Consider the following 27,547-nt stretch of genomic DNA (forward strand, 5'->3'; position numbering starts at 1 on the left):
GCTGCTCTGGCATGTGGCCCAGAAAAGGGGGGAGAAATTCCACCAAGTACCAAGCGGCTCAAGGGCAGGGGGGGTTGCACCACCACAGACACCAATCACTATTGCTGATAGTTACTATCTCTGACAATCTGGTATTATTCTCTAGTAAAAGAGTTGATGTACACCACGAAACAAACTTCCTCACCATGGGTTACATTTACATCTTGCAGTCAGTACACAGAAGCATTACGTATCTCTGCAAATCTCTGTTTTGAAGATTTAAGTGTGTCACATATGCTACAAACCACTAGGAATCACAGAAGCATAAAATAATCTAGATTGACTTTGGGAGGTCGTTGGGTTGAATCCCCTGCTCAAAGCAGGGCTAACTTCAATGTTAGATGCTCAGTGCCTTCTTCAGTCAAATTTTGTGTATCTGCAACCTCCCTAGACAACCTATTATAGTATCAGGCTGGGTGGAACTTTGAGCAACCTGGTCTAGTGAAAGGTGTCCATGACAAGGGGGTTGGACCAGATGATCTTTAAAGGTCCCTTCCAACCCTGTGCTGGTTTTGGCTGGGGTAGAGTTAATTTTCTTCACAGTAGCTAGTACAGGGCTGTGTTTTGGATTTGTGCTGAAAAGAGTGTTGATAACACGGGGATGTTTTCATTATTGCTGAGCAGTGCTTACACAGAGCCAAGGCCTTTGCTGCTTCTGACACCACCCCACCAGCGAGTAGGCTGGGGGTGCACAAGAAGCTAGGAGGGGATACAGACAGGACAGCTGACCCCAACCGACCAAAGGGATATTCCATACCATATCACGTCATGCTCAGCATGTAAAGCTGGGGGAAGAAGGAAAAGGGAGGGAACGTTCGGAGTGATGGCGTTTGTCTTCCCAAGTCACCGTTACACGTGATGGAGCCCTGCTTTCCTGGAGATGGCTGAACACCTGCCTGCCCATGGGAAGTGGTGAATGAATTCTTTGTTTTGCTTTACTTGTGTGCGGCTTTTGCTTTACCTATTAAACTGTCTTTATCTCAACCCACGAGTTTTCTCACTTTCACTCTTCCGATTCTCTCCCCCATCCTGCTGTGGCAGAGTGAGCGAGCAGCTGTGTGGTGCTTAGCTGCTGGCTGGGGCAAAACCACGACAAACCCAAACCATTCTATGATTCTATGAATTTTTTTTTTTTCATAATGATGCAGAAGAATTTTTTTATGCAATTTGTATCCATTGCCCCTTGTCCTTTTGTGGTGGACGTCCAAGAAGTTCTCTCTGTATTTACGCACTAGAAAGTTGTACACAACAATTAGATCCCCTTAACCTTTTCTCCAGACTGAACAAACCCTTTTCTTTCAGCCTCTACTCATGTGTCACAGGCTGCAGCCTCCTAGTCAGCTTTGTGCTCCTCCACTGAACTTGCTTCAGTATGCTAATGTTGCTTGTATTTGCGAGTCCAAAACTGGACACAATATTCCAGATGCAGCCTCTTGAGTTCACAGGGAATAGCCACTTTCCCCAGCCTGCTGGCTACACTCTTACTAATGCAGCCCAATATGCAGGTAGCCTTTGTTGCTGCAAGGGCACATTGCTGGTTCATGTTCGGGTTGTTCACCATGACCGCCAGGTCCTTTCCTGAAAAACTGCCTTCTAGCCTGCCAGTCCCCAGATTGAATGGTGGCATAGTATTTTTCATGCCCAGATAGAGCTTTAGATGAACTTTACTTGCCTTTTCTTACTTGCCTTTTTTTTTGTTTGTTTTTTTTTACTTACCTTTTTGAACTTCAAGAAGTTTCCATCAGACTATTTCTCTAGCCTATGGAGATCCCTCTGAATAGCTGCCCTGCCCTCCAGCACACTATCTTCTCCCCACAATTTAACGTCACCAGCTAATGTAGTGAGGATGCATTCCATCTCATCATTCAGGTCATTAGTGAAGAAGTTAAATAGTACCAGCTTCAGTATCTAACTCAGAAGAATACCACAAATAGCTGCTGGTTAGACTTTCACCTACTAACCAGAACTCTTTCAGCCTGATGGCCCAGTCATTTTTTCATCAACCTCGTAGTTCACCCATTCCGTCCATCTCTCAAGTGTGGTTACAAGGATACAACCAAAGGTGGTCTTGATAGTCTTGCCAAAGTCAAAATAACCAATATCCATTTTTTGCCTCTCATCCCCAAAGCAGTCATCTTATCATTGAAGGCAGCCAGGTATCTGTGGTAAAGCCATGCTGGCTGCTCTTAAATTTTATTAGGTTTTTTGTGAAGAAAGAACAGATAATGTCACCCTACACAGCTATAGCTATTCCAGGAGCTATAGATGGCTTTCTGATGCAGCAGTCAGATTTAGGCTAGCTTTTATATAACAGCACATGCAGAGGGACTCTTGAGCTATGCCTATACCGTTATGTTAGCTTGGACCTGAATTTGCATGCCTTGCCTATATTTGTCATGTGGTGGTTCACATAAGCCTGAGTCTACCATAAGCAAGAAAGCTGGGCTGATAAGTAATTAAGGTACAATTAGAAGAGTTTTGAGTTTGAACATAATTCCTGTGAGCAGTTTGGATGTAAAAAATATACAAGTCATTTAAATTGGCCTACTCCCAATCCTATAAAGTTGTCCCAGCATACAGAGCAGCCTCATCAATCCCTCTGTAAGCCCTCATCTCGACACCACTCTGCTTCAACTCTGACACCCCTCTGTTAGCTGTAGTTGATGAGCTGCAAAATTTTTAAGACTTTGATGGTGAAGAATGTCTGGTATCAATTTGGGATCTGTTTGGCTCCCAAGGACATAACATTTAGTAGTATTTGTAAATATCTGGAAATTGTTTGGGGACAGCTACTCCAACAAGATCTCATGGCAGCTGGTCGTAATCACATTAGCAGAACAGCTGAACAGAGGCATAAAAGAAGAGAAAACCTCAGGAATGTCTTATCTAAGACAAGGAGCCCCTTGCAGCCACATAAAACACATATTCATGACTGCAGTTGTGGGTCTAGCTGTGTGGCAGTTGAGATCCCAGAGACAGATCTCCAACACTGAGGCATTATTGCTCTCAAAGAATGCCCAGCTAAGGCTCCACAGCTAGTCCAATTCACAGTTCATCCAGAGGTGGTGGTACCCTGCCATAAGCCCATCTCCCCAGGTTTCACATACATGCTCTCCAGGTATGTCTGTTACAACATGCAAATGCTCATACAGACCACAAGTCCAGCTAGCTCAGTATCCTGTTGCCACCAGTGGCCACAAGCAAAGGTCTAAGGAAGAACAAGATCAGGGTAAGTATATATGAAGCTCTCTCAGAATGTGTCTATTCTCAGCTCAGGATTTTTCCCAAATGGCTTCTTTATTAAATAATCTAGAATTAATCTCTCTTTTAACTACTTCAGCAGTCTCCCCTTGAAGCCTCTTGCATCCATAAAATCCTTTGGCAAGAAGTTGCACAAGTTCTTCTCCTTTTGTTTCCATTGAAATCAGCTTCTAGTAGCTCCATTTGATGGCTCTTCATTCTTGTATTTGAAGAAATGCCAAAGTCAATTCCTTTCCACTCTTTCCATGCCATATAAAAATATAGAATATAGAGAAATCCATATTCTAATAGTTCCATCATCTATATAGATATATATGAATATATATTCATGATATATAAAAATAAATCTATGTTCATATTGTATAAGTAATATAATCTATATTCCATACAGAATTCCATATTCATATACAAGCTGTAGGCAAACTGTGGATTTATTTTTCTTTCTTAATAAATTATAATATTGGTTTTCTTTTCTGATGTTTTCACAAGTTATGCATATCATAAAGACTTTGCTTCCAAACGGTAACAGCTCAGAGTCCATTGCTTACATGTGAAAGCTAGCTTATATGTAAAGCTAGGATTTTTTTTTCACATGTATTTCTTAGTCACTCTGTCCTACAAAGGCCTCTTGTGGTCCCTCACTGTCTTTGTCCTTACTATCCTGAATATCTTCATATCACAAACTTTCATACCACATCAGCAAACTTTCTCATCTCACTGCTTACTTCTTTTCCAGGTCACTTAAGAGTGTAATGAACAACACAGATCCTGACCGAGAGCTCTGGGAAACTTCAGTGGTGACCTTCCTCCATTGTAATAAGTAACCAGTTCTCTTACCCTCTGTTTCCTAACTTGTAACCTGTTATTTACCTATAAAAGGACCTTTTATTTAATCTCATGACTACTAAATTTCCTTGGAAACTGTTGATGATGGTTCTGTCAACAGTCTTCAAAAATCCAAGCAGATTGGATCAATTTGGCTGTCTCTGTCCAAATATTTGCTGACACCCTTCAAAAAGAGGATTGTAAAGTAGGACTTCCCTTTTTAGAAGCCACACTGACTCTTCAAAGGTAGCTTGTATGAACCCAGGTAACCAGTCATTCTGTCCTTTATTATAGTTTCCACAGATTTGCCCAGAGGTCTGACGCAGAATCCCATAGTTCCCTTGATTCTCTCTGAAAACTGTTTTACAGCTAGTATCTATTTGCCATGCTCCAGTCCTCAGGGATCAAGGACTACAGTGAGCAATTACAGACTACGGTAAGTCTTCTTAGAACCACCATTGGATGAAATAACTTCCAGTATTGGGGATTTGTTAATGTTCATGTTGCCAATTTCTTACATAATCTCTTTTACAGTCATTGCAGTTTCAGTCAGATCCTCTTCTGGAAAAGGATTCTGGCACATGTGTTTTCCTACTTTCTTCCACAGTGAACACCAATTTCTTCTCTGAAAAGGTCTTCTGCTCTCTGTAGTGCTCCTTTTATACTCTGATCATTTGATCAGCCCTACAAACTCTCTGATGAGCTGCTTGATGTTTTTGAAGAAGGGTTTAGTGCTGGTTTAGAGTCCGTTAGCAAGTTGCTCCTCCCAGCTCTTTTTTTTTTTGTCTGCCTAATTTTGTTTTTACATGTTATCAGACAGGATTTATAAATTTTTCTATTATTTTCTTCATTTGGATATAACTTCAGTGTTTTGAAGGTTGCCTTCTTGCTTCCAATAACATCTCTTCCTTATTGTTTAGTCATGCCTGGTTCCTTTTACCTTTACTCAAGCCTGTCTTAATAGGTTGCATGCACTGGCATATAACCTTAATACTTTAAATGCATAATTCTGCTGTGTCCCAGGTATTGGCCTCTGGTGATTATGTTCATGATTAGTTAAGGAGGAAAAGAAGGTTTAATAGTTTCTGCAAAGAGAACAGATGCTATACACAGTACAAGCCAACATACAGCTCTGTCAGTCAGGACACCAGACATAGAAGTACCCCTGATAAAACAGAAATCCTGCAACATTTCAGCAAAATAGTTTCCCCCATCCCATTGCAAGCAGTGCTTTTATACTCCAGAGCTGTACCAATAACCACCCTCTTCCTTCTTCATCTGCCTCTCCAGGCCACAGCCCTCCACAGCAACCCCCTAAAATCCCAACCTGTCTTGCTCTGTGAAGGATCCTGCTCACAATCTTCTCTTTTCTCCAGTCCGGAAAAAGTGCAATCCCAATAAGTATTCGAAATTAAATTAGTGACTGACTGAATCCTAGAAGTAAGGGAGGAAGCAAAAAGGAAAATGAAAGGGTGTCATGGAGTATATGTCCAAAGCAGCACCAAATACCTTGAGGACAGTGTCACGAAATGCAAGAGTCAGACTGCAGCCACTATTTCACAGCTCGCTCTCATGACCACTTTTCATTGCTGCCATGCAGTGATAATATGCTTTTGGGGTATCACTCTTGCCTTTCTTCTTGTAGGCAAAAATTTTGCCATGTTGCCCTTGCGCCATTCTAAGGGAACAAGAAGTCTATTTCAGCCGAAACAACCCCGTACCGGAAAAAAATGAGTTCATATAGACAATGTATGGGGTAGGAGGGCATTAGGACAAGAGGCAGCAGCAAGCAGTACTTGTCAGGTGAGGAAATCCACCATGTTGGTAGGGCAGAGTCTAGGAGTGGGGGGAGTGGCCCATGCTCAAGGGACAGGGAGGAAAAGAAAAGCAGGTGAATGAGAGACTGAAAGAGCGGAAATGCTTGAGGAAATTGTGAAAAGGATCAGTCTGCAGCCACACAGGCTGCAAGATGTGACTTGTGAGTGTGGCGTACCTTGAAGATTGGCTTTCCCTGTGGGAGCAGGCCTACCGCCTGTGGCGGTTTCAGGGTGGACAACAATGGCCTACGCTCTGCAACCTGCTCAGCCCGGTCCTGGCTCCCTCCTGGCCTCACAAGAGGCTGCGTAGCACACAAACGGCTGTAATAACATGAGCTGCGTTTGGATGTTGACGTCCAGGCAATCTTCAAAGTGTACCACTTCACAGTTAAAATGCCTAAATGAAAGTCCAAAGCTCTTTTGAAGTGGGAGCTGAGGGCCCAGTGACAGATCCTGGAGGACACTCACTGCTCCGTGGAAAAGTCTACCTGTGGCAGCGGGAACCATGCGCTGCCAGCCACTGTATCCCCTGAAACTCAGCTGCACCTCTAGTTTTTAATACACATAAATCAATAGTGACTATTAGAGTAAACTGAGATATAAATGATGGCCTTGTTAGAGGGAAGGACATTGCTTTTGCTCTTACAAGTAGCATGATCAAACTACTTTTGACCTAGGTTAGTGTTAGAAATATTTATTTCAAACACAATAAGCAGATTTAATACATTTTAAATGAAAGATGCTGCACATTTATTCTTTGACTTGCTTTTCACTTAAAACAGGGAGTTAATTAAACTAACCTTCACTCATCTGTGTGACAATTTACACAGTAATTAGTTCAACAGGAACAGACAAGACCTTATAGTTCTTCCAAGCCTCGAGGCTGATACAAGCCTCAAGGCCAATTGCTCCAAGATTCAATCAACCCTCCTGCACATTACCCTCAATTCCCTAGCTACAGATCAACTTCTAGAAACAGCCCCTCTGGCTTTCTGGAGTCCTACACTTTGAAATCCTCCACTGAGAGTAAATGGAGTTAACACCACCCATTAGTGCAACAGGATTTGTGAAATGCAGTTTTTGAAGAATTTGCCCTATAATTAAGGGATGTGTGTCAGCATCCTCTTTAGTGGCATTGGCAATTAACATTACTAATAGACGTCTCATGTCTGCAGCCTCTCATATGCTATTTTGGCCCTCTGTTTCAGGTTGCTAAACAGAAGAAATGCTACTTATTTACAAGAAAACACTTCTGTATTTTCCTGGAACAGCTGTTAGGTAAAAACCATGGAAAAAAATTTAAAGCATGTATCCTGTCTTAGGCTTATGTGACAGAAATTAAAGCACATAAAGTGCTAGAGACTCTAAATACTGGAATACAGGCAGTGTTTCCTTGCCATCATGATCCATATATGAAAAAGGCATAAACTTTAAAGTGAGATGGAGTAATGAAGAGACATATGGAAAAATGGTTATTTTTCACAAAATAATTTTCTGGTAGAAGACTCCATAGATAGCAGCTGTTTCTAGTCATGATCCAATGCACATTTTGTAATGCTGATATGACATATCAAAGATGCTTAAAATTAAAGTCTTCTTACCATACAAAATGGCTATGCCCAAATCTCTAAATATTCTGGGTAAAAATCATTGAAATAATAACCACTGTGATGTCTGGTAGCATCTATCTAAAGCCATTGGTGTACATACTTGTTATTCTTCTAAATAATTCCATCACTTACTTACCTGAAAAAATATACATTGCTCATATATTAAATGAACATCTTGTCCCTGCTCCCCTCTGCACTGAAAATATACTAACATACATTTTGGTGATGAAAAAAAAAAAGCCGATTAATCAGATTGCTAGAAACGAAGAAAAAGGATAACAGAAACTTAGAAATGCGATTCCACTCTTGACTTACGTGCAGGATAAATACAATTACAAAGTCACCAAATTTATGGGAGAATATCACCTTTTCTTTGTCAGGCCTGTAGTATGCAACTTCCAAGAACGTGCACATCCCTCCTATGCATTCTGTATGTATGTATTTATTTTTTATCATCGAACCAAAGAATCATGGAATGGTTTAGGTGGGAAGGGACCTTTAAAGGTCATGTAGTCCAACCTCCCTGCAATGTGCAGGGACATCTTCAACTAGACCAGGTTGCTCAGACCCCCGTCCAGCCTGGTCTTAGATATTTGCATAAGAAGTTAAAAAAATACAACTTCACTAATAAGATAAAACATTGTTTTTAAGGCGAGTGGGCATTGATGAGGTTCATTGCAATGGAGGTAGAGAAAAAAATGTTATTCCATTCCCCCTCAGCTCTGGGAGCAGATCCAGTGTGATGCAGAAGCATGGTGAGCAATTGCTTCCCACATCCCGCAGGTGCCAGGCAAAAAGGGAGAGTGACGTCCAAGCCACTGCCTGGGAGAATGCCAGGGAGAACTCCATACACTCAGCTTCTGCTGGTACAACAGTCACTCCACTGTGCTCAAAGCAACAGAATAGGGAGGACAGGACATTTACCCTTAGAGGGAAGTTCTGTAAGCTCCTCATGCACCAGTGATGGCTGTGGCTCTTGTACCTCTAGAAACAACACGCTTGGACTTTACTCGGAAGTATCTCCTATACCCTATTAAAAATTCACTGTGTCTTTTCTCTGTGGGAGACACCTCCTCTCAACATCTTCTAAACAGCATAATTCTTCATACTTTTCATTACATTTTCATCAGTTGTCTCATAGCCTTGTCTTTGTTGCTTGGTCACCAGGAATCGGGTAAGTTCCAATTTGGGCCAGACTAGTGATGCCAGAAGCTACACCAAAATAAAGAGCCTCTTGCAACCTGTTATTCCCGCTGTGCTCTAAGGTCCTTATTTCCACTTGAACCACACGACTTCCTAGTGGGGAAGCATTCTTCCGTGGCCCCACGCCAGCCCGCCACGGGGTAGGAAGGTGGCTGCATGCTGCTCGGCCTGAGTCCTGCTGCACACTGCCGTGCTGCCATTTCCATTCACTTGCTATTCCATAACAAAAATTGTGTTTAATTTTGTTTCTCCATATAGGTGTGCTCACATCTGCAGTTTGGTGCAGAATAAAGCCCTCCTTCGATGGAAAACTTTCAAAGGACATTATACTCAGTATTAACCAGTACAGCATACAAGATAGACACATACTTTGGAGAGACACGCCTGTTTGTGCTGCTTGCACGAGCACCACCATTGAGCCGGGCTGGATTAGAGCCGTCAGAATGAAACCAGGATGAAATCACTTCTGAGATGCGGTTATAACACCCAGGTCAAGAACTTCTGCTTTTTAAGGATTTCCCAAAGAAATAATAAAGGAGAGTAAATATGAAACACTGCCCCGTTCTTCCTCCATGGAAAAGTTACCGCTTTGCATCCCCTCCGCCAGACAACCGACACGACCTTCTGCAGCGCCAGGATGCTGCGGGCACAGCGGGCGGCGGTCCCGCGGAGGTGGGCAGGCGGCCGGGGGGGCCAAGCGGAGCGCGGGCGGAGCGGCGGGGCCGCGCTCCGGTGCCGCTGGGAGCCCCTCGACGGCAGTCCCGCCTCACGGCCGCAAATGAGCCGCCGGCACCGCCTCGGGGCCTGAGGCGCCCGGCGCCAGCCGACCAGAGGCGTGGCTGCCCGGCGGGAAGCGCTCCGGGACCTGCACCGTCCCGCAGCTGTGCCTCTGGGCGGGCGTGTGCTCCGCCTGGCAGCGCCGGGGCAAACACCGCGCCAAAGGCTGAGCGCAAACACCTGACTCAAGCGGTGGCAGGGCGCAGGCACAGGGCGAGCGGCTGCTCCGGCCCCGACCCGGCAGTGGGGCGGCCTCCCCGCCCTGTGCCGCTCCGCCCTGCCGGGCCGCGCTGGCTCCGGAGGGTGTTGCCCAACGCGCGGCGGGGCGGTGCGGTACGGGGCGGCCACGGCTCCCGCTGTCCAGAGGGAAGCGCGTCCCGTGGGTGCCGGCGTGCGCGATCCTGCCGGGGCTCGGCCATGCTGGTGTCGCTCCAGGCTCCCATGGGGTCAGCGCTGCCCGCCTGCCTCCGCCCGCCCGCCCGCAAATAAGCAAAGCCATGACCGCAGCGCCTCCGGGGCCAGATCTCAGTTTTTTAAACGAGGAGGAAGCCAGGGCGATTTTTCAGGTGCTGCAGAGGGACTCGGAGCTCCGGCGGGCAGAGAAGGACAGAGTCAGGTACCTGGCTTAACACCCCCCGTCGCTGCCCACCGCACCCGCGCGGGGGTGGAAGGCGCGGAGCCGGGCAGTGGGGCTTGCGGCAGGGGAGCGGGGCTTGCGGCGGCGGGTGACGGCGGAGCCCGCGGCTGCTTCGCCCGGCTGAGTCGAGCGGGAAAAGGGGCGGCGGGCGGGCGGGCGGCTGTCTGTCGCCCCGCGGGGAAGGGTCGGCGCCGGTCAAGGCGACGCGGGGGGCAGCGGGGCTCCGCGGGCAGGGAGAGCCGGGCTCGCTGCGCGGGAGGCTGCGGTCCGGCCGGGGCACCCGCGGAGCGCGAGTGCCGCCTGCCAGCGCCGGCTGCTGCGGAGCCGCCCGTCCCGGGCATCTGCAGCATGGGGACGTCTGGGAAACGCGTGTTGTGACAGAGACGGCTCTGAGTCACGGCTGCTGCTCCCCGTGGCTCCTCTCCTTGCCCGAAGAGGAGGAGGCCACTTCTGCCTTTCACCGTGTCGCTGGCAGGCGGTGCAGGCTAAGCACTGGTTCCCGGGGAGACAGCGGTGGTGAGGAAGTTTTGCGGGACCTTGAAGGGAAACGTGGCGGCTCTCGGGCAGATCCCGGAGCCGATCCTGGCAGCTTGTGGAAACCAAGCCAGGCACCCACCTGACTGAAGGGTTGTTCACAAGACCCTTTCAAGTGACTTCACTGAATTCCCTCAGCATTCAGGTACACAAGTCACAAAATCTTATATGCCGTATGAAGAAACAGCCTCGACCTTCTTTCTAGCTGTATCTCCCCTGTGTGCAATCACCAAAGCTATCTGTGTTGATAGTGAAAGCAAATATCAAGGAATTAATTGAAAATATGCTGGAGAATAAGCCGCTTATTATTAAAGGTTATAATTTCTTCCCCCAGGTGAGACTTGGGGTAGCTTGTGGGCAGTTTGCAAGTGGAAGACAGTACCCTCTCAGAGTCACAAGTGGGCACATTACTTTTCACAAGTAGTACTTTCATGTAAAATGTAGAAGGAATGTTAATGAGTAACATTTCTGTCAAGTGGATTTTTGTACTGTGTATTTTTTCTTTCAGTCAAGTGGATTTTATGATGGGCATGGTTAAACATTATATGGCAACATTGATTTCCATCCAAAACTTGTCTTAGTTTTCTGCAGCATGAGAACCCGGACTGAGTTAAGCTTGGCAGTTGCTTTCTTCCATAATTTGACATTACCTTTCTTTGATTAATTTCTGTTCTATGTGTCCTATTATGACACACACGCCCCCCAAAAAAAGGGGGGGGGAGTGTTTGTTTTGCTGGATATGGAGAATTATATGGCTGGATAGTTTCAAGTTTAAAACTCTGGGTAAGACTTTAAAACCAGAGCAAATGCAGTGAGACTTCCAATGCTGTAGAGACCCTTGTGAAGGAATAGCCTGCTCTTGAACTCAAGGCTTTCACCTGCCCCCCAAATTTGTATTTGTTTCTTCGTGTATGTACTTAGGACTTAGTCAAGAGAAAGTGGTCTCTCTTTAGGCAAAAGCTGTCAAAATGGTATAAAAAGGATGTTTCTGGCAATGCTTTGCTGAGATGGAGTCTAAATCTCAGAAGTTGAGCAGAAGTGTTTGTGATCAAGGCGCCATGCTGAAATCTAGATTAAACTCCTGGATCTGTCAAAGGCTTTGTATGTGTCCTTGGGCAAGTTTCTTAATCTCTCTTGGGCCTAATAAAAGTACTTTCTTTCTCACTCCACTAGTCTACCTAGTCTCATTTAGACTGTAAGCTCTTCAGGCCAGGGATCTCCCATCAGGAGCAGATGGGTTCCAGTCTGTGTGGTGTTGCCCTGTGCTACTATAATCTAAGTAATAATAGTCATCACCCTGGAGGGCCAAATCCTGCAGTTCTTATACGACCACAGAGAGCTTCAGAGGCTCTACACAAAATTATGTTTGCTCCTCTTGGTCCTGTGTGCCTGCCACCTTGGCTCTATGTCATTCTTATTACGATTATTTTGGTAATTAACTTTGTACACTTTTTTTTTCAGTTCAAAGGTTTTAAAATAATGCCTGAGCACTATGGCAGCCCACTCCTGGGATGCTTTCAAAGCATGATTTTGAAGCTATTTGATTTATGCCGTCAATCAAATGAGGCATATAGGAGGTGCTGTGGAATGGAATGGGCAGTTTCATCAATACTACTTTTTTGCATGACGTCACTGAAGTGAATTGTCCCCCAAACTGCTATTGAGCATGGCTTTGGAAAGGGCTAGTTGGAGCTGGGCAGGGCCAGGGAACAAGTCAATAATAACCAGTGGGCTCACTGATCAAGTTTGTTCCATGACCATCTTTATTTGCAATATAGCACATCCCTGTATAGATCAGCCTGGACTGGATTGACAGTGGGAATGAAGTGTTTGCTGGCAGACCACAAGTCGGGTTCTAATGACTGAGCTTATCTTGTACATGATATTTCATGTTATACAAGCAAGCACATAGCTGTCTGCAAATCTCTTAAAAGATCAATGAAAAATTTAAATCCATTCCCAGATACAACTCTGGAATCAAAAAAGCAGGAACGGGCTTTTCTGTTTTTACAAGCTGCATTTGTTATATACGCAAATGTTAACACTAGTTAATTCTGAAAGACAAAACCAGAAATAAGATCAAAAGATGAATCCTAACATCCTGCATGGCTTATCTTGTCCAACAAATGACAGCCGTGGTTCAGGGGAGTTGATTTTCATATAAATACAAATGTATTGCAGTGTAGCATGAAATACTGACCAATTCCTCCTCAAGTGTATTGAGCTCTCAGCTAAATAACCATGAGGTCTCCAGATGAATTTTTTTTTTTCTTTTCTTACTGCTTACATACACTGGAAGCTTGATAGAACCACTGGATCTTTCTTCACCCAGATGTCCTGGTTTTGGCTGTAGTTTTCTTTCTAGTAGCTGGTATAGTGCTGGGTTTTGGATTTAGTATGAGAATAATATTGATAACACACTGATGGTTTTACTTGTTGCTAGGTAGCTGTAGCGTCTACACTAAGTCAAGGGCTTTTCAGCTTCTCACACCCTGCCAGGTGCACAAGAAGCTGGGAGAGGACAGCCAGGACAGCTGACCCTGGCTGGCCACAGGGATATTCCCTACCATATAGTATCACGCTCCGTATAGAACTGGAGAGGCTAGCCAGGAGGCAGATTCACTGCTCAGGATTCACTGGGCATCAGATTGTTTGCTTTCCCTTTTGCATGCAGTGAGCAATTGCATTTGTGCATCACTTGTATTATTGTTGTTATTATTATTCTCTTCCTTTGTTATCCTATTAAACTGTCTTTATCTCAACCCACAAGTTTTACAATTACTTTTTTCCCTTTTTGATTCTCTTCCCCATCCCGCTGTGGGGGAGTGAGCAAAGGTCTGTGTGGTTTTTTTAGCTGCCTGCTGGGTTAAACCAGGACACCAGGCAGCCCACACCTTCCTGAAATTAAACGCCTATCGGGGGCATTCTTTGGGGAACGGCTGGTTGCTTTATACAACCCTTTTCCACCTCCCTCTCTCTTTCTCTCTGCAGCCTTTGTGTGGAGCGGGAACGTGTGACCTTTGTGGACACTTGTGCACATTGGTGTAGCTGTGGGCCCTGCTCTGCACTGTCCCTCCCTGTTCCATCTGATGCCCCAGCACATCCTCCGGGTACCACTGGCCCTTTCTCGGCTCTCTTGGCAGGCTTCAGACCTCTGTGCCCGGCTTGGAAGACCTCTCAAGTTTTGCTTTTCCTTTTATGCAGGGATGAACTGTGTGACCTGTTGGACCTGTATTTGTTCTTGGTACTGATAGGGAGCTGGGCTCCTGATGTGCCCTGGGCTGCTGGTTCCCAGGACTGCATTTTTTTGCCTGTTTTCTCCTTTCCAGTGCCCTCTCGTGGCTCCTCTCAGCAGTACCTTGGACTAGCAACAGCAAACCAACCGTACCTGACTCCTCCCACAAAACAGGTTAACAGAAGTAGCAACAGTCAGCTTTGGTATAACTCACATGACTGTTCACTGCCAAACACAGTGAAAATACTATAGAAACTTAATAATTAGTAATCACGTATTTAATAATTAAAAAAAACCCACAGTTTTGGACATGGGTAACACTCAGCTTCAGTATTCTTTGTTGTTAATCAAATCCAGTCTCGTTCATAATACCAACTTGGAGAAAACCTCATTTATCATGAGCATTAGTGTAGGAGAAACAATGGAATATAGGGTCTGTATATCAGTATACATGCATTGTTCCATAATAGTAGTTGCAATGTTAAGACAGAAGTCCAACTGAGTCACAAAATGCTGTTTAGTAAGCCTGGTTAATGAAACTGATGATTTTGCAAATGCTTGTGGAAGAAGGTTCCTTCTCCCAAATATTTCAATATCACAAATGCGCAGGAGGGGACAGGGAGGAATCCAGGGTGTTCAGAGGACAGTATTGTGTTCAGATGGCTTCAGTTTCCATAAAGATACAGTGAATGCTTGCTGTAGGTACAGGTATTAATACCACAGGTCAGCTTTCCATACGTAATGAGATAGGCCTGGAAATCATGACATAAAAACATTCCAGGTCTTATTCGACTTCTGGTTTCAAGGCTTCAGGGTGCACCCTGCTCATCTTCTCAAGCTTTGTTCTACAGCTGCTGGGGACAGAAACTAAAAAAGAATTGGCAGCTGATACTTGCGTGCAAAGCCCTGGGTCCCAAAGGCTTAACAAACCTGTAGGTGCTTCTCTTTTTTGTCCTTTCTGCAAGGAGATGGGCAGGGTGACATGAGGCTGGCTGCTTCCAGTCTCCTTGGGACAGCACTTCACAGCCTGGCAGGTAGCAGAGGGACTGGCAATCCCTGTAAGAAGGCTCAGCAGCAACAGGGCAAGAAGCTACGGGATACAGAGGTGGAGCTGCTGCCTTTTCCAGCTCCTCCCTCTGCAGAGTGCGGAGAGGCAGACAGTGCCCAAGCGGGCGTCTTTCCAGTCAGCTTTGGGGCTCAGATGCCTCAGACTGCCTCAGCATTGGGTGCAGAGATGCACCTCCACTGCTGAAGCAGCACCAGGGTCCAGAGAAGGCAGCTGAGATGAGAGGAGCCAGGAGACATGGAGCCAACTACTTAAAGGAGGCAGCAGGTAGGGGCTTGTGGCGTGGGAACAGGTAGCTGGTACATTTGCAGGTTGTCCAAAAAATGAACAGTTGGGAGATACGGCAGAAGAGCTATGGGTAAGTAGAGAATGTATTTAAAAGTGTAGAAGATCTCTGAATTCTTTAACTATTAACTTTTATTTAGGAGACTTGTCTGCTTTGTATAACACCCCTATTATGACTACATACAATAGCCTTGTGCCATTCCAGTTTATTAATCTTTGAGAAGAAGGGAAATACTGTTATCTTCACTTCCAAATGAGACACCGAAAATAACTGAGAGACTGAGCCACTGGACAGGTGAATGAGCCTACCTCCCTGAATAGCAGTTTACCTGCTAGATCATGTTTCCAGAAGGAACTATGCCTGTATTGTGTGAGGAACGTTTTCTTTTTCAGTGGGAAGAATGGAAAAAAAATTACCAGCTCCAGAACATACCTTGGGCATCGGCCACTGTTTATGAATAGGAACCGAAAAAAAGAGGAAAGGGAAACTGAGCTTTTGGGAGAGAAGCACACTCATTCTATTTGCTTTATTTTGGTTTGCTTGTTTCCAGGTTGGGTTATGCTTTATTATTTATTTGTTTATTTAGTAGATTTATTCTTACAGATCTATGACAATGAGACTAGATGGTAGCAAGGCAGAGGTTCATTTTATTTTTATCCTCAAATTTAAAGATAGAACGCAAAATAAATTAATTGGGAGGTACACTCAGCACCACTCACTGCTCCTGTCTCGGTGACCCATTAACAACATATGATTCTTGTGGGAAAGATTAATCCCCTCCTTACTTTGTTCTAGACAGTCTCTACAGCAAATTTGGATGTAGTTATTTGTTACAGGAACAAAACTGTCCTTACCACCTTACGACGGAGCATTTACTGAGTTCATCGTTTGTTGCAAATAATTCCTTACTGTATTCTCTTGACTGACATTTGGTCTCACAGATCTGGCAATAGAAGATGAGAATAAAATCCTGCATAGGGAATGTATTTTTTTCCTTTTTCCATACTCATAACCTCGGAAGGCATTTGTTGCAGAAGCGCAGCCATACTCGGTGCCCTCTTAGTGCTTCAATTATTTTGTTTGGCTTACTGTTTGAGGGGTCTGACATTGCAGCCTTTATTTTGGCTTATTCGCAGAAGTAGTCCTGTTGACCCTCTCGCAGCCTCTTGGAGACTAAGAATAGCTTCTTGGCTGTGAGAGATCTAGATTAGTGGCCCAACTCCATATTATTTGAAGTAATTTTTAGAATCAACCCCAAAATACCCATAAGCTGCATGGGTGAGGAGAGCAGGATACCAGGACAGCACCACTTGGGTATACTGTTGTTCCAGTGGAGCTCCTTCCCTGAACAAAGCACTAATAAAGAAATTCTTTCATAAGAGATACCCCACCCGGGATGTTTCAGGGCACAAGTGCTCTATTGTGTCTTGGTTGTGGAGGAGATACTATTATTACTTACTACTGATACTGCGCCACTGGCATATTTAGTGGTTTGAAAAAGCACTTATGAAAATAGGTCCTTGAAGCCCTGAAGTGCTAATATGCTAAAGAAGTGTAAATAGGAGCAAAAATGGCAGGGAAGACTGTGATTTAAAAACCTTTACTCAGTTTGGTAAAAAATTACTGTCATAAATAATCCCACTTTGGGACTCCCTTGTTTGAGTGGGAGTAATGTAACCAAAGGCAATTAGTTAAGTTGCAGATCAAGTTTTTTCCTCATCCCTGTGGTGGGGCCTGGAGTCAAGGACTGGGGCTTCATGTGAGCTGAGGAAGAGCAGGAGGTAACAGCCGGAGCCAGGGGAGCACAGTGTGTGCCATTTTCTGTTTCAGCTTTAGCCCTGTGCATCTGGTCTAACTAGACTGAAAGTCTATGCTGTAACTCCAGTTTTACATCTACAGACCAGAGTCCGGACCAGCATCGCCACCAGGTCTTTGTTCTTGTCTTTTCATAGTAAACTTATTTCAGTGTTAACAAAAGGTCAATCCTTTCCTCCAAAGCTTTGCCCTTCTTTGTGTTTGAGAGCAGGGTGTTTTCTACAGTGTGGCAGGGGGAGCAGAAGGAAACCCAGAAGCACCTTTGCTGTGTGTTTTGTTTGGAAGAGCCTGTCTGGTAGTGCACCAAATGTATTTCTTCTTTGTTCATGGTATTGGGGCCACGGGGGCTCCCCACGGGGCTGTCAGGGCAGAGCCTTGCCACCAGGGCCCGTCCCACCATCCCACCGCCCCAGCGAGACAGTGAGGCCAGCCCCAGCCCCACTGCCATGGTGGTGTGGCAGGGCCCAGGCCAGGCCCTGGGTTGAGTCAGGGTCGTGATCAGGCTCAGTGAGGGTAACCAGGTCCACCACAGCCCAATGATCACAGAGCGGGACAGGGCCGTGGCGATGATGCAGGACTAAGGTCAAGCCGTGAAGTCACGTCAGGGTCAGGGCTGGTGACGGTGACTGGGGTCAGCCATGGCCCCGTGATGGCCGGGCAGGCCAGGGGTGGGGTGGCTGGGCTCAGGCCAGGCTGGGACATCAGCCTGGGGGTCAAGGCTGGGATCAGTGGGGCAGTGGCTGTGCACAGACACAGCTGGGGACGCCTCTGGGGCTGTAGCTGGGGCAAGGCCCAGTGGGACAGCCTCCATTTAAAAGCAGCTCCCAGGGGAAGGAGGGACAGCCCTTGCTGAGGCCTCTGGCTGTCTTCACGACAGCTTTCTCCAAGGCCATCAGCTCTTTCCAAGCTGGCCCTGTGCCTGGGCGGCCAAACCCACTGGAGTGGGAAGGACATGCTCAGGGCATTTTCACCCATACTCATTCAAACACAGGCCTTATGCCAGCGTTCAAACTAATGTTTGCATTTTCAGGTGACAAAATACTGTAAAAATGAAAATCATAATGATGATTATTGTCATTATTATCTAACCCACTTTCTGATGTCACTAGGGCTGCCAAAAAGAAGATACTTGTTGAAACTGATGAGATTTAAGCCAAGGCTTACTATTAAGCCCATGGGTAGACATTTTCTAAGTCCAAGCTTAATGGCAAAAGTAGAATTATTTGGGCTTTGTCTATATGGATAAATTGACCAGGCTTCAAGAATAAATAGGTCAGGCACAGCAGTACAAGCCAGCATTAACTACTGAGTAGACAGTCAATATGGGGGGTTATTCTGGAATAGCTAATGCAGAATAGTCTGATTTTGTTAGTTTTTCTGTGGAGTTGTGACCCAGTTAAGGACTCGTGCACCTTGTAGGAAGTCTGTGCACTTCCCAGGTTTGAACTTCCCAATAGTAATGCTTCTGTGTTCTCAACACCCTCTGTCTCCTCCACAATTCAAGTGCAGAAGTTAAAATAATAATTGACATTTGTGGGAACTGGAAATGTCCATCAGGTGGAAGAAGACACCTTCCCATACTAAGCAAGCAGAGAGTCATGGAGGTGCACGGAGAAGAGAACTGTCTGAAATGCTGAAAACATCAGCAAAGTATGGTCATTCTCACTTTAGCTCAGCTTTCTTCTATATTTCTACTAAAAGTTGTTTGTAATGCCAGTGGCATGTGCAGTAGAGTCACTGGGCCTCTGGATGGTAATGCCAATGAAGTATAACACGTGCTGCCTGCCATTGCTGTAAGGAAAGGAATGAATATCAGTCTGCAGTGAGCAGCCTTGGAAGGACCTCAGAAATGTGTTGAGGTGCTGACAGCTTCTACACACTATCTGTGTCCTAACACCTTCAAGTCCTCGCACATATTTCAGAAATATTAAATTGGTTATGCCAGGAAGTCAAAAAAGTGTTGCGCAGGAACATGTCTGATTCATGTTCAGAGTGGCTGGATATCTCTCCCGGAACTGGCAGAGCTGTGCTCCAGTGGTGTGTCCAGGTTACGTGTGTCTTGTAATCCTGTCAAAGACCGCAGCACATGCTTCCCGTGGTGAAGCCTGAAGCACTGGAGTTTTGCTGGGTTTCGTCCCTGAGGTATTTCAGATCCTTGGGTCCGTCTAGACATACAGCACTTGCACCTCCCGTAGACGTAGCTCTTGGAGAGACCTGGCTAACTGATGAGAGCGAAGCTTGTTGGGCTGTATGTCAAGATTTCAGCTGACGTTCATTGGTTTGTATCAGATACTGTTTTGACAGCATTTGAAAAATGTTGTGAGCGTCCATCTCCTTCTCCTCTTTAAAATTTAGGTTTTGTCAGTGGTTTATGTATACTGAAATTAGTAATCCTTTAAAATCTTGTTGCTCTCTGAATCTAGTTTTCAAATCAAGTAGAGTTTGGCCCAATGAAGTTTTGAGACCCCATTTTCTTCTGTGCTCCACAACTTCAACACAGGACTATATAGACTAAGGACTGAACCTTAGTTCGGTCTTTCCTGTACTTGTTTTAAATTGAAAAATGACTTAATTCCCTGGAGCTGACAGTCTGAAAAGTTTCACAACTTACACATTTCATGTGAGAAATGCCTTAAAGCAAGCAGGGAAAAATTGGGACTTTTTCCTGAGGATTTGTGCATCTAAATGTCTACATGAAATGTATTTCTAATCCTTCTTTGCAGCTAGATTATTATGTTAAGACTGTTAAATGTAATAAGCTGTATTTCAATGCCTGCATTTTAAACTCCTACCAGAAACTATATTCTTTTTTATCAGTCTCTACCTCAGAATTAAATAGATATATGTACTGGTACCATACTAACTGACCAAACACATTAAAACCACAAAACAAAAGCTAAGGGTGAATGATGGAAAGTGCAGTCTGTTTACACTTTATTGCACATAAATTACACACAGTTGAATTTGTGGTTGGAATAATCAAGGAACCACAATACTTATGCTTGCCGTATCTTTGGATTTCTAGATACAGGAGCCTGAGTGCAGGGACCTGCAGCCAAGCAAAGCTGCAGCAGCATGGCTGGGGGGCTCTGTAGGCTGCTTCTTCCTGCATCATAGACTTCTGTGTTCTTTTATATATATATATATGTATATGTAAAATTATATACATATAAATATTATATTCAAAAGTATTATTATACTATAATATTTCTATTTCCAGTGGGAGAGTTATGATAAATTATGAGATTCTAAGCTACTATAGCAGAGGATCTGTGTAAGTATGTATTATATACATGTATATAAGCATTACATTTCCAGATGTAAAACATCCACACTGTCAACTTTTAGAATTTACATTAATTCTTATGGCAGCTTTCCTTAATTTAAAGCAATGTAAATGAGGCTTTTGTAGTGTTATAGTAACACATAAACTGTGTGCAGGTACACTCTGACCTTCCATCTTATTTATGTTGACCAGAATCTTACTTCAGCTTTGTGTGAGATACCTGAGATACACAAAGGTGTATTTTGAGAGCCCTAGGCTCTGTACAAACGTCTAAGCCCATCTGGAGCCTCTCAGTTTTAGAGCTCTGTCCAGACCCATACGCAAACCTGCCTGCAGAGATGAGACCTTGGTCTTCATTTGAAACCAATTCCCCTCATTCAGACTTCTCACCTAGCCCGTGTATGTTTTCTTGGTTTTCCCCTTATATTGTTACCTAGGAAAGGTTTTGCATAAAGAAAGTCGTACAATAACATGAGGAATAGCATCTGCACTGTATGTCTTTGTAAGGCAATTAAATTTATAATACATGGCTGGGCTGTAAAGTGCTTGCATAGGTGACTGTCTCTTTGCATGCTATCAATATTTTTAGAAGGTCTCACAATCAACTAGCAGCTCTACCCTGGAAGAGTAAATATGTCCACTGTTAATCATTAACTTCACATTTACTGGGAGACCTAAGAAGACCTGATCGCCAGCCTTCCAACCCATCATGTAGCACACATCTGTATTTCCGTGTGAGATTTCCGGGACAGAAATTCAGGACCCCAAAACTTACTCCTCTCATGCAGTGTGTTTGGATTGAGACTACATCTATCCCTGCAAACAAATCAGAATCCTTGCATGGAGAATTATATCCATTGCACCTATTAGCATGTATTAATGCTAAGGGAAATTCCTATTAATGAAGTCATCTCATTAGAGATATTAATTAGTACCATTCAGAAGCTATGTGACACACTTTAAAAATTATAGGTAGCCTTCCTTTCCATTGCATCATGGATTTGTTTTGTTATACCACATAATATTGGTAGGTAGCTTGTTAGTATTGACAGCATAATAAAGTAACATCTTTTTTTTTTTTTGACATATTTTGAGCCTGTACAGAGAGATTGTAAAACATGATCTGTAAAACATTCTCAGAGTGGAGTTTTCCCCTGTTTCGCAGTCACTGTAGAGGAAATGGCAGAGAGTCAGCCGGAGCTGGAGAGTCACCGACAGCTGTGACATTAGTAGCGGTATTTCTCCTCTTTGACTTTTGTTGACCAGCTGCGCAAAAGACTAAAAGCTTTCATATTCCAAGTATGTATAAAGTCAATTAAAAGATACATACTTGTAGCCTTTTCTATTTGTTCCAGCAGGGCTGAAATAATGTTTTCACTGTAAACCCAGGGTAGCTGCTAAAGAAATAGTTTCATGTTAAAAGTAATGTTTTGAGGCATTGTTACAGCTTGAGATGGGTGATTAATCACCCTCACGTCCCCGATCTCAATTTTCAAAGCTCTGTGGTTTAAAAATTTCATTTTATGAAGACATTTTGCTCCTGATTTCTGAGCTTTAACTGAGAACTTCTGATTCCTGAGCTGCCAGAGCAGAGAGGACTTATGTGGTCAGCATGAGAATGAACCTCGTCCTTGCCTTTACAACATTTCTTAAGTTTCCATTTCAAAGGAAAGTGTCAGTCTGTGCTCTTGCCCAGGGGAACAGACAGAAGCTTCAAGGGGATATGGAGTGTTGGACTCCATGAAGGAAAACAGCGGCTAGAGCAAGTTGTCTGCAGTATATTCGTTTTGTATAGTTTAATATGAGAAATTAATGCTTTGGGAAAAAATAGAGGTAACTTTTAGCCACTGTAGAGAGGGTACTTAAGTTAAAAAATTGTAGACACAAAAGACATTGTGAGTTTTAGAGTGGCAAGAAGTATTGAATACATAGTGGGAGTCTGATGAGAATGTTTCGTGTATGCTGATTGTCTTGCTGTCACGGTGGATTGTGTGTAATGAATGTACACGTTGCCACTGTATTAGGCTATCTCAAAGCAGGAGATCAGCTTTAATTTAAAAGAATAAATTGGCTGAATAGAGGTAGCGTAATAATGTCAGATTTTGTGATTTTCATACTTTTTAATTAAAAAGAAGAGAAGTGGAAATGGAAGGACTTTCCCCATTAGCAGACAAGGTGGAACTTCAGTAAGGACAGAAAAGATGCTTTGCCTTTAACTCACATATTCCTGCCTGTATCCCTGACACACATGACAGGACTTAATGTGTGAATCTGATGTCTGTTGTCAGAAAAGTGTTCTGGGGACAAAATGACATTTACTGTCTGCAGCTATCTGCTTAAGTAGCCCTACTTGCCACTTGAAAGGGTACTACAGGGTGGGTATCAAAATCATGTGCAGAAGTGGTATCTTTGTGTTTAAAGTACTTCTGCCTATTAAATGTACAGCCTGGGGGGAAAAACTAGAGCAGATTAATTCCCTTTTCACTTTCTCCCCTCTTCCATCTCCTGGTTTTGCATATTTCCAGAATCTAAATATTTAGGGATAATTCTGAGCTGGCAACTTGATGCGCCCGTCGAAGTGGGATTGAAAACCTATCCCATACAGTTCAGTGCTGGGCTGTGAAGTGTTTCCCCTGTCCTTCAGGTGAACCTTTCTTGACACTTCCAGTTACTCCTTTCCGTCCAGGGGTGTCACCACTGGGTGACTTGCCAGCAGCCCGACCTGATGCCTGTTCAGGACAGTGAAAGTCCTTCCATTACGTTTATTGGTATTTGGGTCATGGTCAGAAAGAAATGATGAACCAACACACTCTTTGGTCTTCCTTTTTGTGGCACATCCTCTTTGCCCATACACATCTTTAGGTTTATTGGTCACAAATATGTCTTCTGAAGGCAACTTAGTGGGCTAATGGGCATTATAAAATCAATACATAATAACAAAAATGACAGCAGCAGTAATAATAATGAAAAGGATGAAGACTCAGATAGAAAACTAGTGTTTTGGGGAAAGAGAAAATTAAATCTGAGTGGTTGATTAACAATGACCTACCAGGCTAGATTCAAGTATTATTGCCAATATTTTTTTCATCAAAATAGAGGAGGCCTTGATTTTTCAGAGAATTACTGCAGAAATGCTTCATTTTACAAATACAAAAGCCAAGGAAAAAATAAATGCGTTTTCAGTTAGATCATTTTACATTGTCTTGTAATGTGTGCGACCAAAACACGGGAGTCAGTTTTCCTCTCTGATTCACCTACTTCTGCATAATGTTTTACATGTAATAATGAAGCTGACTTGGTTTATTGACATTAGCCAAACAGAATAAGAAAGAAAAATAAACAGAAAATTGCTTTAATGGAAGTAAAAATATCCCAGCTACCAAGAATAAAGACTGCCTTAGAAAAAAGACCTGTTGTGTGTCTGACACGCTAGGAGACAGTATCTTGGCTCTGCATATTGTTATTTTTCTTCCTGGTAGGATTAACCTGACACAGGAGCTTCTCTGGCACCTTGGAAACCAGAATGTTGTTGTAGTCGTTACTGTCGTCAGTAATGCTCCTCTTTCCCCTTTTTTTTTTTCCCCAAATAAGTTGACAACTTGAAAGTATGTGTTTAAATTATTTTTCTAAAATTAAAAGGAACTATAAATAAGAAAATATTCTTGCATATGCATTTTACACCTACCTGTGGCTGTGATAATAGCCAGAGTTTTCTAGAAAATTAACTGGCCATAGAAATGATAGAGATGCACACTTCACCAGTGCAGCATAATGTATAAAGCAGCGGGAAGGTGACAAGTTGAAGCAAAAAAATTAGGGAAGAACTGATTCTTCAGACACTTTTTTTAACATCTCTAGCCTTTTCTCACTGATGAAGGAATATAAACAGAGTAAAGACATAAGCTTGTTTTAGGTAACTGGTTTTGCAAATTACCTGTCCTGCTATAGTTTTTATCTAATGCTTTTGGCACTGTGTTTATCTGCAATCCTTTCAGCCTTGTCTTCTCAGACACTGAGAGCTTTGATCCAATGAGCAAATACTGATCTGCTTATCCTTCACCTGGTGCAATTCCTCATGCTCGGTGGTTGCCGTGTATCTCGTGAGGTGTGTGGTAAGAGTCCTTTAAGAGTCCAAATCCTGCTTCTGCTGAAATCAACAAGAATCATAATTTCTGCTTTGGCAAAAGTGGGATTGAGTCCTCTGTTCCCTACCAACAGCTGAGATGTCCCCAGACGTCCTATTTGGCAACCCAGTTTCTATTACCTCACTTATCTGTCTTCTGCTTTATATTCAGGATGAATATGGTAGAGAAAATACCTTTCCTCTTGCAGTAGCAATTAAAGCTCCTTATTATCCTAACAGGAAGTGGCAAGGGGAAGCTACAGCTCTTTTCACAATATTTATGATAACCCACATGAAAGTCCAGTACATACAAACATTTAGGTTAACTTTTCCCTGGAGATATCTGTATAAGAAATACCGGGACATCCTTGTGCCAATAAGGAAGATGTGTTTTTAAAAACAGTGCAAAGGAATTGCTCCCGAGTGATTCATTAGTTTAGATGCTGTGTAGGAGAATAGATGGTGTAGCCTGCGAGGTCATTTAGGATTGCTGCCTGCTCCCGTTTGTGGAGCAGCCTCCTGTAAGTTATCCTGGGAATGGAGTTGCCTTTAATCCTGCAACAGCTTGCAGGTACTTTTCTCAGTCACAGTGATGTTGGCTCCTTGTGTCCAAAGTGGCTGTAGAGAAACAAGGAGGATGGATGGATGGATGGATGGAGCAGGCAGGGAAGCAGGATTAGTGCATTTGGTTTAGACAGCATTAGGTGTTTTGACACTCCTACGGAGCAGTGTCTCCATATATAATTTGCAATCCAAGTAACAATAGCGCTGCCTTAAAGGCAAATTCATTGCAATACTGACTGCAGATACCATCTTCTGCTGTAATTGTTTCTTGAGCCGGGCTTTCCTTCTAGTTCACAACTGCCATTCATGAGTATCATGAGGGGGCATGTAGACTTGACAGAGCAGGTATATAGGGAAATGATGTGGTTTGGCTGGGAGTCATCGCAAATGAGAAATAGTTAATAGTCATGCGATATTGCAATTACATATTATGTACCATATTAACATTATTCGGTACTCATGTAACTATATATGTAGGGTTCAATATATGGGCCTGCATATGTGCATAAATATAAATACACACAAGCAATTTAAAGGGTTTATTTCATGACTTGGGGATGACAGCACAGTTCAAAAGCAGCACATTCACAGATAATGACCACAGGTAATGCCAAGCATGTACCAGTAAAGATTTTACAGTGTTTGTGCAAGATTTTTAATACATTTTTTGGTGAAAGACACGTTCATGCAATGCCTGATATGGTTGATGTTGGAGTAAGTATGGGGGTTTGTATTTTTTCGTCTCTCTGGAATGTATAAATGCAAAGCAGACAGACATTTCTATATAACTACTGCCAGCTGCCCCGTAGAGGGTGAGTAGGTTGAAGACCCCCCGGACAAGCGCAGGGGTGGCTGCTGCGTGGGGGGGGCGCTCGGGTGTGATTCTGGCCGCCGCCGCCAGGGGGCGCCTGGGTCTCGGCGACTCCCGCCGGCCTCCCCCGCCGGCCTCCCGCGGGAAGGGGAGGGCGGGCCCGCCCAGAGATCCGATCGTTTCTCCTCTGAGGAGACAAACCAATTCGTTTTGGCTGGGTTTTAGAAGACCTCAGGGATGGATTCTGAGAGATGGTCTCTGCCGTCGGGACTTCAGCAAAACTGCTGTGGGCTTGTTTCCCGGGCAATCGCAGTGACTGCAGCCACTCCCAAAATACCTCATGCCTGGCTCCGCGTGCTTTTACTCCTCCTGGTATCTTGGATCCCCTTTGCTAAGGCCACAAGAGTGAGGTCATGAAGTTGGCGCTTGAGAGCACTTTGTTCATCGCCTCCTCCTGTTTCACATTACTGCTAGGCTGTTTTCCACGCTGCAGATGGCGTTTACAGTGTTTAGTCACTCCCACGGTGCAGTAATATCTGTGATGATTAACATTTTTGCCTTTGTAATAAGTTTATTTCAAATGGCTAGTACTTATGCATGTGTCTGTGTAATCTTCTCCAAGGGAAATATTCACTCATTTACCAATAATGTCTCTCTCTTGCCCTCCTATTCTTCAGATGCCACAGATGAATAATAGGTGCTAGTAGGGACGATATGCCCTGTATCAATTCCAGATGGAAACACATCCACTTCCAGACTAGATATTTAATTTTGAGTTTGTTTTGTGAAGTAATGTTGTCTCAGAGAAGATGAGTTTTCATTTAAATAGATAACTGAAATAATTTATGTTCTCTGAGAGCACCTGTATTTCTAGACATGGGCTTTACCACTGATTAAGGTGGAAGATTTACATTAAAGCCTTGCTAAAACATTGGTATTACATCTCCAGGCTGTGCATGAAGTCTTGTTCTGTTGCCATCAGAATCAGTTGGGGCGTGGATTTGCTGCGTTTGCATCTGTAAGTTAGGCACTTGTGTAATGTAGTTTGAAAACAAGTAATTTCGCATGTCCGTTGCACTATTCCGACTCCTTTGTAACTGTACCTTCTTCTTTTATGTCCAGATAAACAACTAATTCCTGTGACCTCTTGGTCTAAAACCTGAACTTGCTACTAAACTGCATCTTCAGTTGCAGCCACATGTGTGTAACTTGTTCAGGCTTCGCCTCTGCGTGGCAGAACATTCATATTCATTATTAGTTGCTTCCATACATGTTAAACACAGGCAGAATCACTATGCAGCAAGGAAACAGGAAAATGCAATAAACTCATTGAACGTGTTGCATGAATACGTACTAGCTGAATTCACAATTTATTATTCTCCTTTACACTGAAAATGTGTGGTGGGCACCTTGCTGTCAAGGCCTCAGTGAGCTTCCTCTTGAAAATCAGAATAATCTTGTTACTGCTTCTGCTTAAATGAGTGAATAAATATTTTAAGAATTGCTTTGTTAGAGCATTATTTATTCTAATTCAATTGCTGGCTGAACTTAATCTTACATTCAATTAGTTTTATAATGCTTATGAATTATTACCTCATTTTTGCAAGGAAGAAGGGTGCACTTCTCTGAGGTAGAGAATAATGCAAGGATATGAGTCG

At 43.8% G+C, this 27,547-nt stretch overlaps 1 protein-coding gene across 1 annotated transcript in view; it reads left to right on the forward strand.

Moving 5' to 3' along the window:
* Positions 1-9,659: 9,659 nt before the first annotated feature.
* EXPH5 (exophilin 5) overlaps positions 9,660-27,547 on the forward strand; it is a 36,776-nt gene continuing 18,888 nt past the window's right edge. The window contains exon 1 of the mRNA XM_054806802.1: positions 9,660-10,148. Within this exon, the coding sequence (XP_054662777.1) occupies positions 10,030-10,148 (119 nt within the window). The 5' untranslated portion in view covers positions 9,660-10,029. The remainder of the gene's footprint in view (positions 10,149-27,547) is intronic.

This window comes from Grus americana, chromosome 1 (assembly GCF_028858705.1).
Source record: "Grus americana isolate bGruAme1 chromosome 1, bGruAme1.mat, whole genome shotgun sequence".
NCBI classification, from domain to species: Eukaryota; Metazoa; Chordata; class Aves; order Gruiformes; family Gruidae; genus Grus; species Grus americana.